Source organism: Pteropus alecto, unplaced genomic scaffold (assembly GCF_000325575.1).
Source record: "Pteropus alecto unplaced genomic scaffold, ASM32557v1 scaffold101, whole genome shotgun sequence".
Taxonomy (NCBI): Eukaryota; Metazoa; Chordata; class Mammalia; order Chiroptera; family Pteropodidae; genus Pteropus; species Pteropus alecto.
The window spans coordinates 19,894,384-19,908,018 of NW_006432945.1; the positions used below are offsets into that span (position 1 = coordinate 19,894,384).

The following is a 13,635-nucleotide window of genomic DNA, read 5'->3' on the forward strand; positions in this document are numbered from 1 at the left end:
CCTCACCCCAGGCCTCTCCTCCCTCCCTCCCGGGCGCCCATTAGCTGGCCCAGGCCGTGGGGGTGGTGGCTGCTGCCGAGTCTGTGCCAGGCCCAGCCCCCTGGGACGCACCTGTTCTGACCTGCTAAGCAGGTTCCCAGGTTTCTGCCGTCGCTGTTGGCCACAGCGTGGGAAGCAGCTCTGGGGGCACTCGGAGCTCCCATCACGGCCCCTTGAGAGGGTAGCTGCAGCTGGTGGGTGGCACGCCTGGGTCCCTTAGCAGAAACCGTGGGGGACAGGCAGGCGTGTTGGGGCCCGCGGACTCCGTGACGCTCTGCCTTCCTGGCCGGCTCCAGATCCAGCCCTAGAGCGGCTCCCAGGGGGAAGTCGGCGGGACCTCGGACGGGCTGGGCAGCTCTGCCTTCGGACCAATGCCCCTGTCCCTGGGAGCCGACAGGTGGAGGCCTGCGGCCCGGCTGCTGCTGTTGCTGCTGGCGTCCCTTGCAGGTAGGCCTGGCCCGGACCACCGGGCCCCTCGCTTCCGAGCCCGCGCGGGCACGCACTCGCCCTCTTCCTCCTGTCGCCACCCCAGCTGCCAGCAGTGCTCCCCGCCCCTCCTCCCCTCTGCCCCCTTCCGTCCCCTTCCAGCCCTGGACAGGTCACTCCGGGGCTCCCGATGGCCTCGCCCAGGCCGGAGCTGCCTCTGAATGCAGATAGGTGGCCGAGCTCCGTCGGGCAGGGCGGAGGAGGCGCAGGCCCTGCTTGCCCGGTCCCCAGGGGGCGTCCACCCTGGGGGCATCCACCCTGGGCTGGGAACTGCTGACTGGAGCGGGGCTGACTCAGGGCTGAGCTGGTGTCGGGCTGAGCTGGTGTCGGCCTGACGGGAACGGCTCGTTTCATCCCTCTCTGCGACGCCCCGGAGGACCTGGAGGCCTGTGGCCCCTCTCTCTCCCCGGAGCCAGTCTTACATGCCAGGGTGGTGGCAGGGTGATTGCTCCGGTGAGTCGGGGTCTAGGGCAGGGTACTTTCTAGGTCGAGTGTGGTCCCCTAGTTCATCCCATCCCCCCACTTTCTCAATTATGAAGCAGGTAGAACGGCAGGAGTTTGTGACCCGCAGCTGGGGCAGGGCGTGTGCTCGCGTGCACGACCAGGCAGACTCCCCGGCGGTGGCAGGGCAGTGAGTGACTGAGACAGCTGCCCCCTCGGGACCACGGGGGCCTGTCTGGGTAGGACAGTTGGAGTCCCAGTCCCAGGAGCAGCGAAGCGAGCTGGTTGACCAGCAGGCCCAGCAGTGACGTCACTCACCGCACCCCCCAGCTGATGCTGGGGCTGCCACCCTCCGACCGTGCAGTGGAAGGGGCAATGGCTGGCCTCCCATCACAGGGGGGCGGCTGAGCTCCCCCTGCCGGCCCCCTGCCCTCACATCTTAATCCTCATCTTTCAGACAACTTTGTCCCTTGCTTAGTCCAAGAGGGTGGGGCCTGGCTGCTGAGGCTGGGGACCTGGCAGCCACTTCTCACCAGGGTCTCCCTCTCTTAAACGGTGGAGTCATGACATTTGGGACTTGGACAAGACTGGAGAGGTCGTGTCTCCTACAGGGCCGGAGGAGACAGGCCAGCAGACCAGGGTCGGGAACACAAGCGGGGTCGGTGTGTGCTCTCCTGCCTCCCGCCTGCCCGCCTGGTGTGTTCGGGGGCACAGCAGGGCGTTAGACGCCGCAGACGCAGGTGTGAACAAGACGAGGCTCTGCCACCGTCCTCCAGACACAGAGCCATGTTTGTAAGGGGACAGGAGACCCCCTCCTAGTTAGGGCGCCACCCCCCACCACCTTGCCCAGGGCCTGCCGGACGGGGGCTATTGGTAGGGAGGCAGCCTGGCCCCAGGGTCGTCCCAGGAGGCTGGTGTCCAACGAGCCCCCACTTTACTGCTGCGTCACCCACACAGAGCTGGAGCGGGGCTGAGGGCTGGGTCCACCCGCTTCCGGCTACTCTGTGTTTAGGATTCTCAGTGGCTTCCAGGAAGCGCGAGTGTTTCTCATCTCTGAAAAAACCTTGGACTGAGAAGCCAGAGCCTTGGGTTCTGGCCCCATTTCTGCTATTAATCTGTTGGGCGACCTTGGGTGCCTCAGAAACTGAGCTTCAGGAGACCAAGAGGCAGGACTGGATGGCCCCTCGGGCCCGCCAGCTTGGGGTTCTATGCATGACTGTCCAGCTCTGACTGAGGTGCGCTCAGTGCTGGCCAGTCTGGCCGTGGTGATGACGGGGAAAGGTCCTGGCCAGTTCACTGAGTGGGGACTAGGGTGCTGCCTTCTGCCCTTCACTGCTACACCTTGTACCCCCCACCCCGACCCCAGGCCTTTGGTGCCCTGAGCCCCAGGGTTCTGCCCCACCCCAGAGGCGCTGGCTCTTGAGAGGCGCCTGGCGAGGGAGGTGCCTGGCACCACAGCTCTTTGTTTCTCCTTAATGGGATGAGTTCCCGGGTGGGGTCCGCTCCCTGCCTCCTCCCCCACCTCCTGGCCTGGGGCTGAGGGCCCCAAATCTACAGGCACCCCTCAGCGAGACCCTCCTCCTAGATCTTTCCTGGGCCCAACTGGGCCCCAGATCAGAGGCTGAGGGCTTCTCTGTCCTCTGAGGTGGATCTGCTTTGTGTCTGAGATTGGCTTTCCTGGACAGGGAGGTCCCCTCCCTGGTCCTACTCCGTTCACTGAGGGGGCGCCCTGTGGGACCCACCCACGGCCTGGGGGGTGCCCGGAAAGGAGGCCGGGGCTAGCGCAGTGACCTCGGCCCCGCCCTGCTGTTCTAGGGGCTGTGCTAAGGGGTCCCAGCCGCAGAGATGGCAGTGAGGACTCAGCAGAGTCCCTGGTCACAGCCTCTAGACCACCACCTTGGGACCCTGGGGTCCCCCAGGCAAAGGGGGTGTGGGGTGCGCCCTGTGAGGAGAAGGTGCTGAGCACCCTTTCTAACCCCGTCTGGCCCAGAGAAGGACGGGTGTGAGATGAGTGGGGCCAGGGGCCGGGAGCCTGGGGGGCTGCATCTGGGACAGAAGGTGAAGCTCAAGACTGGGGCCCCCAAGGCCCTGAGGGCTGTGAAGATCGGGGGCGCTGTAACTGGGACGGGCCTCTGGTCTCTGCCTAGTTCCCTGCCCACCTGCCCGTTTCAAGCCGGTGTGTCCCGAGGCCGCGTCGGCCGCACTGGGTGGGTGGAGGGGACCGGACTGAGACTGAGGTGGTGGTGGGGGGAGGATCCCGGGAGTTTGGGAGAAGCTGAATCCTCCATCTCCCACCCACAGTGTGGCTGTTGTGGTGACTCAGCCGGGCTCAGACTGGCTCCGGGGGTTTAGGGGACTTATCTGTGCTGGGCGCTGTGTCTGGGCCAGGGCCGGGGCTGCCTCAAGGCCTGCCCTTCCCTATTGTTCTCCTCTCCCTTTGCGTTGGGGTGGCCCCCCTCCCCACACTAATTGGTGGGTGGGCGCTTTGCCCAGGCTGGGAAACTCTCACTAAGCTGGGGGGGCTTAGGGCGATGCGGGTAGGTGTGGGAGAGGGATGAAGGCAGAGAGGGACTCTCCTGGTTTTCAAAGTTCCTTCGCGCTCCAAGGCCAAGCTCGCCGGGCGGTTTATGTCACCTGTCCTGGACGGCGGGGCTTTCTCACCCCAGCGTCGCCCACATCTTTCAGCTCTCGGGTGGAAGCGAGGGAGGACCACAGTTAACAAAGGAGCGTGAGCCCCTGACTCGCTTGGATCCCTCTTCCACCCCAGGCTGGAGCCCCCTTCCCGCAAAGCCACAGCAGCCAACCCTTCCCCTAGGCCTGGAGCTGGAGCTGCTTCTGGTGGTGGTGGCAGCACAGGCCCGACAGACGTTCCCAAGGAGAGGCCTGCTGGGGGCCAGAGGTGCTGGGCCTGCGAACGGCTGGGGGTCCCGGTGGGAACCCGAGGGGCAAGGGTTTGTTCTGTTCCCTGGGGAGCCGTGGATGGCAACTTTCTATCCCCTAGAGGGACAATGACCTCATCTCCTGGTCCCTCCACCTGAGATGACTCTGCCCATCAGTCTGGGGTGAGTTGTGAGGACAGCCTGGGTGACACTCCAGACACAGAGCCTCACACCACTGACCACCGGCAGCTGAGACAGGGAGACGCGCGAGAGCCAAGGGAGACCCACGTCGAAATATTTGCTCTGCGTGCAGAGCTCGTGGCCAGGGTCGCGGGTGGAGCGTGGCTGGGCTCCCACACGCCTTCCCCGCTCCTGAGGATGGGGCTCGCATGGTTCATGTGGGGAGACGGCCTCGCCTGTGTGCGGACCAGCCAGGGGCCCTCGCCCAGCACTGTGCATTCAGACACGATGGATTCACGCGCCTTCTGCCTCACACACCTGCCTCTGGGGCCCTATGCGTACTGGCCGGGGTGCTGGTAGAGGGAGGCCCTCATAAGGAGCAGCCTCCTTCCCCAGAGACACTGCAACTGTTGGCCTCAGTTTCCCCTCCTGAGATCAGAGGCCAGGCCCCCACACAGATGGGAGCGTCGGGACCTGAGCACAGGGTGGGGAGCAGCCAGGCAGCCCGAGCCGGGATGGAGGGCCTGTCTGGGATCGGCGGGCGGGTACGCAGGGCAGGGCCCCAAGGAGGCCATGGGGGCCTGGCCAGGGTGGGGAGGCTGAGGGCAGGGATCCCGTCTGGCCAGTTGGGCCTGTTCTCTCCCTTGCGCAAGGTGGTGGCTGTGGCTGGGTCTGAATCACCAGGGCTCCTGGCCGGCTTGGTGCTCCGGGAGGAGGGCGGGAGGGTCAGAGGGCGGAGGGCCCGGCCCGCCGCGTCCATCAACCTCAGCAGACTATTTGCAGCAGAAGGGTCCATGGGCTTGGCCTGGCCACCACATGCCCGCGCGGTGACCTCACTAGGCAGGTGGTGCGTCTCCTTTGCTCTGGTGACGTCATCATGCTGATGCCAAGTCAGCGCCAGGTCGGGGAGAGGAGGAGGAGGCTTCCCTGAGAGTCTGGGCCCCGGGTACATTCTGCCCAGGATGTGGATTCTCGAGCCCCATGTGTGTGCCTGGGCGTGTAAGTGTGCACACGCACACGTGTGTGCGAGTGCGAGGGTGCTGTCCCCTCCTGAGATGCTCCCTCTAAATACCGGACTTGGGACGGTGGGCTGTGGGAGATGCGCTTTGCTGGGCTCCTCATTCTGCAAAGCCTGGGCTTGTCGTGGGGACCGTGGGCTCAGGCATGTGTCGGGCCGTCGATGTCTGTTGTGCCTGAGAAGGTATTTTTTGGGAAAATGTGGGTGATTCGTGGCGGGGAGGGTACAGACTGCTTCAAGTGTAAGAGTGGGAATGAGAACTATGTCATCTGACGTCGTCCCAGAAATGTCTTTAGAAGGGTTTGAGTGTCCTGATGGGGCAGGGCTCAGTCAGGCACCAGTGTCTGCAGCAGGGGACGTCCTGCGATGCCCCCGCCTCGAGCCCACCTCCGGCCTTCCTCGGCAGACCGCCCGGCAGGGGTGTGGGTGCTCAGCTGGACTCTCCCAGGCTGGACTGGGTGGGACCAACCAGCTCAGGCAGCTCAGGGCCCTGGTATCTGGCCCTGCTGGTCTGTCCTGTCCCGCTGCACCCTCCCAGCTCCAGCAGGCCCCAGGCTCTGCCTCACTGGACCCTCAGGTCTTCTCTAGTGGGCTTCCCTGCCCCTCCGTGCCTGCCCCTCCACGCCCTACTCCTCCCCCAGCTGGTCTGGAGGGCCCCCTTTGGCAGCGAGCCCCGCTGGCGAGCCTACCCTGCCTGCACCCCAAGGTTGCCACACCAACTCCCTCCCTGTCCAGCCGAAGCACGGACTGCTCATTCTCCTTAGTCCACTTGTTCCTTCTGCCTATCTCTCATTCATTCATTCACTCATTCATTCATCCAGTCCATCAATAAGCATTAACTGAGCACCACGTATGTGCCAGGCATGCAGACCACGTGCTCCCAGAGGAAGCCCAAATCAGAACCCGTGCCTCCACATGTGATGCGAGAGCCACTTTCTACTCCGAGGAGCTTAGTCTGGTGGGTGAAGCAGATAAGAAAATACCAACCACAGTCTCTGGGATAAAGTACTGTGAGGTGCAGAGGCAGCTGCCATGGGAGGGGAGGGCACCTGACTCTGCCTGAGGTGGCTGGGAGGCCGGCCTCCAGGAGGAGGTGGCATCCAAGTGCGTCCGCGGCATGAGTAGGAGCCACCCAGATGGAGGGAGGAGGCCCAGTGCCAACCAGGTGCTGGACGACGGCAGGGCCCCTGGGGGCTGCTGCAAACACTTCCAGGCAGGCCCCTGCACCCCGGGGGGCCTCTGCGTCTCGCATGTCCATCCCATGGCTCCAAGTCTGTTGTTCCCCACACTCTGCCATCTGTGAGCTCCCCAGGCCACGCCTCCATGTCCATCCCACGGCTCCAAGTCTGTTCCCCCCACTCTGCCATCTGTGAGCTCCCCAGGCCACGCCTCCCTCTTATGTCGGTCACCCTAGAAACCCAGGCGTCATCTTGAGGTCTCATCTCTCTTTCTGATCAGTCACCAGGTCCTGCCGAGTTTCCCCCAGGACCTGTCCCTTTCCACCCAGCAGCAGCAGGTCCTAGTGTTCGGGGACACAGCACCCCTGGCCTCACACATCAGGGACTCCCACGACCAAGTCTGAATCTTTTTGCCTGGTGAGGAAGGTCCTGGCTGATTGGTTCCGCCCGGTTCTGCCCTCCCCTCTGCTTCCTGACCCCACCGCCTCGGGGCGTGCTCACCTGGTCCCTCGCCCGGGATGCCTTTTGGGTGTCTCTGCCTCCTGATCCCACCCGACTCATGCCTGAGCCCCCTCTCACAGCTGGCCTGCAGCACAGCACTGAACTCTAAGTCAGAAATGATCACACACGTGTCCATTTCTATCTCCACACGAACTGATCTCACATTTCATCCGGGCAGGAAATGGAGCCGCCTTTGCGAATGAGGCTGAGTGCTTCACGCTGTTCCTTGTCAACACGCAGAAGACTCGCCCTGCATCGCTGGTCGCTCTGGTCTTCCGACTCTTGTTCACACTCACCGCTCTGACCCTGTCACTCTGTGTCTGCCTGGACCTCGTCTTTCTGGGCCTTTGACCTGCGGCCTTTCTGACTTGCACGCTTCTGCCTTTGAGCCTCGGTTCATGCCGTTCCTCCCACACAGGACGCCTTCCTCTCTCTGGGAATCCAGGTCTCTCATCTTCAAGCCATGAGAAGAATGCTCCGAAGGGCCTCCTGGGAGGGCCCCTTCCCGTGCCTGGCTCCTGGCCACTGTCCTGAAAGCGTTCACTTTCCCCCTTTAGTAGAACAAGTTTGCCCACGGCCTTCCCTGGTTGCTATGCGTGCGCCTCCACCTTGCAATCGCCCAGGATGCAGTCCTGGGCTAGGAGAGGGCGTGACTGCGCCACACCTCGTGGGCCCGGCCTGGGCAAGTCACTTCCTCCCTGGGTCTCAGTTTCTCATCTGGTAAATGGATGATGACACCTACCTCTTGGGCAAGTCCTGCGGATGTAATGAGGTCATGGACCGAAGGTCCTTTGCAAGCATAAATGCTGCAGGAGTCCCCACTGCCTTTGCTGTCATGATCACAGTGTGGGTGTCCCCGGCTCTGGCCACACCCCTAACCCTGGCTGCCTCTGTCTGCTGCTGCAGGCCGGTGCCGGGCTGGCAAGCTGGAGACCTTGGACCTGGTGACGGTGGTGCTGGGCCAGGATGCAAAGCTGCCCTGCTTCTACCGAGGGGGCCCTGATGAGCAGGTGGAGCAGGTGTCCTGGGCCCGGGTGGACGCCGGCGAGGGTGCCCGGGAGCTGGCGCTGCTGAACTCCAAGTACGGGCTGCACGTGGGCACGACCTACGAGGGCCGGGTGGAGCGGCCGCCTCCTCCGCGGAGCCCCCTGGACGGCGCGGTGCTGCTGCGGCACGCGGTGCAGGCGGACGAGGGCGAGTACGAGTGCCGCGTCAGCACCTTCCCCGCCGGCAGCTTCCAGGCCCGGCTGCGGCTCCGTGTGCTGGGTAAGCAGGGGCCCCGGGCGGGGTGGGGGGACAGGCGCGGGTGGCCCTCGCACAGGGGAGGTCCGCACGCAGCCCGCGCGGCCCTGCAGTCCGGGAGCGCTCTCCCCGCCTCGGCCGCGCCTGCGTGTTGGGAGCTGCTCCCTTTCGTTCACCGACGTCTCCTTCTCGGTTTCTCTTGCCCTTCGGGGCCACGCGGCCCCGGCTTATTCTCTCTGTCCTGCCCTCTCCCCTCTGCTCCCAGAAACAGCCAGCACCCCTCCCCCAGCCGTGCCCACCTTGGTCCCTCACCTGGCGTGCCTTTCCAGGTCTCCCTGCACCCCCATTCCTGCCCAGCTCACGCACAAGGCCTCGCACATGACCCAGGCCCATGGTGACTGTCCTGTAGCTGCGTTTCGAATTAGAGGCCCTTTCTCACGGCCCACTCAGCTCTCCTCTCCTCCGAGCTAGACTTGCTGGTTTTTACAACAGTCCTACCAAAGACACTCGTTCAAGCCCACCCTGGACACCTCGGCCCCGTGGGGCTAACATCTTTCTTGATCTGGACCCTCAGTGAATGTGGGTGGAGACCACAATTGCCCTTTAAACCCCCATGTTGTACTGTGGGCATTTGTGGTCCCCAGATGCCCTACACTTATGCTCAAGGTCACTCTTTTCCATTCTCTTTGCTTGGGCTGTTAACGTCATGAAGATCAAAATAAATCATAATTTCTCTTTATCCACGTGGGAGTCTGTAACAACAGCCTCGCAGTGGAACCCCGACCTCAGCACCCGGTGATCTGGGACGAGTCACTTAATGTCCCTGGGCATCCGTTTCCTCGTCTATGACTCAAGGACAGTGGTTTCTATCTATCTTGATGTTTTGCTGACAGGGTTCAATGAGATGTTTGTAAAGTGTTTAGCGTAGCACTTGGCACGTAGGAAGTGCTTAATAAATGGTGCTATTATTATTGTATATGTTACCTGGTTAGTTTTTTAATTGCATTGTTGTTTTCATTCAAAAATGACCCATGCTCATTGTAAAAGATACAAACATTGGACAAGGGCACAAAGATGAAATCCTAGCGCTCGTCTGCTCTGTCTCTGTGGAAGCAGAGGACACTCTCCACATGGGCGGGGTGGCGGGCGGGCCGGGGCCTCCTGACGGGGCTGTGACGGTGGTGCTCCCGCAGTGCCTCCGCTGCCTTCGCTGAACCCCGGGCCAGCGCTGGAAGAGGGCCAGGGCCTGACACTGGCCGCCTCCTGCACTGCAGAGGGCAGCCCGGCCCCCAACGTCACCTGGGACACCGAGGTCAAGGGCCTGGCATCCAGCCACTCCTTCAAGCACCCCCGCTCAGCCGCTGTCACGTCCGAGTTCCATTTGGTGCCCAGCCGCAGCATGAACGGGCAGCCACTCACCTGCGTGGTGTCCCACCCCGGCCTGCTGCAGAGCCGCAGGATCACCTACACCCTCCGAGTGGCCTGTGAGTGCTTGGGTCTTGGGACGGCGAGGCGAGGCGCCAGGCAGCCCCAGTCCTGTGGCCACGCTGTGCCCAGGGCAGAGAGCAGGGAGCCCAGCCCAGACTTGCCGCCTTCGGTACCCTCCTTTACAAAGGGGGTCGCCCTGCTTCCCGGGCTCTTGGGAGTATCACATGCACACGCGGAGTCAAGTGCTTCTGTGGAATGCACAGCTTAGGGTGTAGGGCCAACTCGGGACAAGCCTGGGTCTCACTTTGTCAGCAGAGTGAGCCCACTTTGCAGAGCTCTCGGGGGTACAGGGTTGGGGGGGCCAGGTCGTCTCGGCGTGTCCCGCTGGGCGCTCCGGCCGCCAGGCAGACGGGCAGATGGGGTGGTTTTCTGCTCACACTACCCCAGCCCGGGCAGCGGAGGCAGAAATGAGGGAGTGGGCAGGGCCGTTGGGCCTGGAAGAGCCAGGCCACATTCCCTGAGCGCCTGCCATGTGACTGGCGCTTCGTGGGCATCGCAGGGGACTCAGAAGTGACCTGTCACTTGCTGAGGCACTTAGAGGCTCCTTACACTGGCCACCCAGGGCAGACCCCCTGATTAGGGAAGGAGGAGGCGTGCAGTGAGCAGCCAGCCTGTCCGGGCTGCTTGGCAGCCGATGAGCAGGAGGGGGAAGGGCAGAGGCGGCTCTCTGGGGCGGGGTGGGGCCTGGGGCGGGGGCCCTTCGAGGAACAGGGGGTGGGAGGCCTCACTCCCACTTCTCCTCATCCTCCCTTCTGCTCCAGTCCTTGCCGAGGCCTCTGTGAGGGGCCTTGAAGACAGGAAGCTGTGGCAGGTTGGCCGAGAAGGGGCCACGCTCAGGTGCCTGAGCGAAGGGCAGCCCCCTCCCTCTTACAACTGGACACGGTGAGCGTCGCTTGGGACAAGGGTCTTTCCCGCTAAGGCCAGCGTATACTCAGTATGGGCTGGGACAATATATGCTGAACCCCAAATAAATTGGGGCACGAGTTCAGACCGATACACCAAACATGACTGGCCTGCATTGGGAGTCCAGGGCACATGGTCATTGGTGGGGAACCAGCTAATAAGGCCTTGGCTTTATTTCGTAGCTTTTAAATGATGAAGTATAATGCTGTATTTACATATTGATACTGCACAATTTGTGCAAAGTCCTACGGTGGGTAAGACACGCAGTAGGCTGACTCGATGGCTGTGACACCGACTGACCCCACAGCAGTGCCAGTGCCACCTCCCCCAGTTCCCTCGACGACACTCAGCTCTTCCAGGGTCTGGGAGAGCCAGGGAGGGGTCCAGGGCTCCTGTGCATGAGCCCGAGGAAGGCACGTGGCCTCGTGCCCAGAGCTTTGTCCCTGGGCTCTGCACGCAGCTAGCTCCAAGGCTGGGGTGTGCGGTCACCTTTGCCACGCACATCCAGCCCAGGCCGCAGTGAAGTGTCCTGTCGTGTGGACTATCGTGTGTACTTGGCGTCCACTGCTGGGTCATGTGATGCCCGTGGGAGCCTGCGGGGTGGCACGCGTGTGTTGGGGGTGCCCGGGTCAGGCTGGGCGGCAGGGAGAAGGGGCCTCTGCCTAGACCTGCTGGGGGCAGGGAGGGGCGCCGTGGGAACAGCCCGCGGCTCTCGGTGACGTCATGGGGAAGGGGGATGGGGAGCAGCCTGGGCATGTTGGGTGGTGGCAGCCGAGCCCGCCCAGCTGGCACCCGTCAGCTTCCCTGTCCTCCAGGCTGGACGGGCCTCTGCCGAGTGGGGTGCGCGTGGACGGGGACACTCTGGGCTTCCCTCCGCTGACCGTGGAGCACAGTGGCACCTATGTGTGCCACGTCAGCAATGAGCTGTCGTCGAGGGACTCTCAGGTCACCGTGGAGGTTCTTGGTAAGCACCAGGCAGACAGGTCCTGGGCCGAGACGGGGAACTGGGCGAGGAGCTGGGCCGAGGGGCTGGGCGGGGCGGAGAGCTGGGCGTCCACCTCAGACAGCGGCCTGGCCCCACAGACCCCCAGGAAAGCTCCGGGAAGCAGGTGGACCTGGTGTCGGCCTCGGTGGTGGTGGTGGGCGTCATCGCAGGGCTCCTGCTCTGCCTCCTGGTGGCCGTGGTGCTGCTGATGTCCCGGTACCACCGGCGCAAGGCCCAGCAGATGACGCAGAAATAGTGAGTCCCACCCCCAGGCACATGGGAAGGGGGAGGGGACGGGGCCGTGGCCAGTGAGGGCCGCCATGCTGCCACCCGAGGGTCGGATCCATGTGCCTGGTGTCCCCAAGGACACACGCTCGCACATGGCACGCATGCTCTCAGCTGCACCCCCACCTGCAGCCCCCACCTGCACCCGCACCCTCCAGCCCCGCCCCCACAGGCCCAGCCAGGCTGGGCTTCCCCGGGGACCGCCCCCAGCTACTGACCAGGGTTCTCTCCCAGCGAAGAGGAGCTGACGCTGACCAGAGAGAACTCCATCCGGAGGCTGCACTCCCACCACGCGGACCCCAGGAACCAGGTGTGTGCTGTGCCCAGGTGCGCTCCGCAGCTGCGGGGCCCTCTGCTGCCACCCGCTCTGGCCACTGGCCCAGAGCTGCCCAGGGTCTGCCGGGCTCCTGCACAGGGTCCCTTCATCACTGGCCTGGTCTCTCCGGGGAGCTGCCCCAGTACTGGTCCAGGGCAGGGCTGCAGTGGCCGGGCTGGGTGGGGGACAGGTGCTAGGGAGCAGGGTGGGGCAGACAGCTAGGAGCAGACAGCCGGGAGGCTGAGCCCCCTTCTGATCGCTCTCCCGTGTCTGGGCCCCGCAGCCGGAGGAGAGTGTGGGGCTGAGGGCCGAGGGCCACTCTGAAAGTCTCAAGGACAACAGCAGCTGCTCCGTGATGGTGAGGCCCCTGGCCCCACGCGCATCCCTCACCAGGCCCCTGCCTCAGCCCTGGCTCGGGCCGCCCATGCACCCCCCATGCCCTGGGTCTCCATGTCCCAGCCCCAAGCCCAATCCTGCCGCCCACCCCCAGGCCGCACACCCCTGAGACAGCCGCGACTGTGCTGGTACCTGACCTCCGCCCCCCGAGCCCACGGCCCTCAGGTCCAGCCGCCCCCGCCTGGTACCCAACGTGACCCCCCCTGCGCCACCCCACGCTTGGTCCCCAGAGTGAAGAGCCAGAGGGCCGCAGTTACTCCACGCTGACCACCGTGCGGGAGACGGAGACGCAGACAGAGCTGCTGACCCCGGGCTCCGGCCGTGCCGAGGACGAGGACGGCCGGGATGAAGGCATCAAGCTGGCCATGACCCACTTTGTGCAGGAGAATGGGACGCTGCGGGCCAAGCCCAGTGGCAATGGCATCTACATCAACGGCCGGGGGCACCTGGTCTGACCCAGGCCCCCCCACGCCCGGCCCCTCCTGCTCAGTGGCCTGAACACCCCATTCCTTAGGGGGGTATGCCCCCCCATGGACTGCTCGACCTTTCGACCTTTTCCTCCAACCTTTCTGTCCTCCACGGAGGGCCCGCTGGTCGAGCCCCCCTCCTGTGTGTGCAGGTCACTGCCCGTGCGCTTGTGCTGGTGTGAGCGTCGGCTGACTGTGCACGGAGGTGCGACTGTGCCTGGGCGTCACCATGCTGCCGCGTCCGAGTCCAGGTGACCGGTGCCGCGTGTGCCGCAGGACGCGGCGGCTGCCTGGGCCGGCCGACTGGCCGCTGGTGTGTGTGGCTATGTGGCCTCTGCCTGCCGTGGCAGGCACTTTCCTCAGACCCAGAGCAGTATTACTCACGCGGAGGCTGGAGGCCGGCCTCCTGAGGGACCGCGGCCTGGGGGTGCCCGCGGCTCACTGGTGGGGAAGAAGCCAGCTGCCCTCTGGTGGCCCGGGGATGCCCATGTACAGACTGTGTAAATAAGCCTGCCAAGGGCTCTTTTCAGGACAAGGCTCTGAGGCCTCTAATCAGAGAAAAGCCTCGATTTCTATCAGTGCTTGTGATTGCTGGGACTGCTGGAGGCGGGGCTGGCTTAGGCGGGAATTCAGTAGAGCCAGACTTCGCTCAGACCGCCCGGGGGTCACTTCCTGTGGCTCTGAGGTGTAGTCTTCCTAAGGCATCTTTACCTGGGCGGCCTCTGTGCCGTCTGAGTTCGGGGTGTGAGCCTGTGGCCCTGGGCGGGGAGGCAGGGCCCTCGGCCCTTGGCCCTCGGGTCTGAGTCTCCTCGGCCCCTCTCTACCTTCTCT

General features: G+C 64.1%; 1 protein-coding gene across 1 annotated transcript; it reads left to right on the plus strand.

Annotated features, from left to right (window-relative positions):
- Positions 1–410: 410 nt before the first annotated feature.
- NECTIN4 (nectin cell adhesion molecule 4) lies at positions 411–12,881 on the plus strand. Its single transcript, XM_006907872.2, has 9 exons — positions 411–486; positions 7,629–7,988; positions 9,158–9,448; positions 10,214–10,334; positions 11,171–11,319; positions 11,439–11,595; positions 11,860–11,935; positions 12,225–12,299; positions 12,568–12,881. The coding sequence occupies exons 1-9, from the start codon at positions 411–413 to the stop codon at positions 12,790–12,792; spliced, it is 1,530 nt and encodes a 509-aa protein (XP_006907934.1). The 3' UTR covers positions 12,793–12,881.
- The last annotated feature ends 754 nt before the right edge of the window (positions 12,882–13,635 follow it).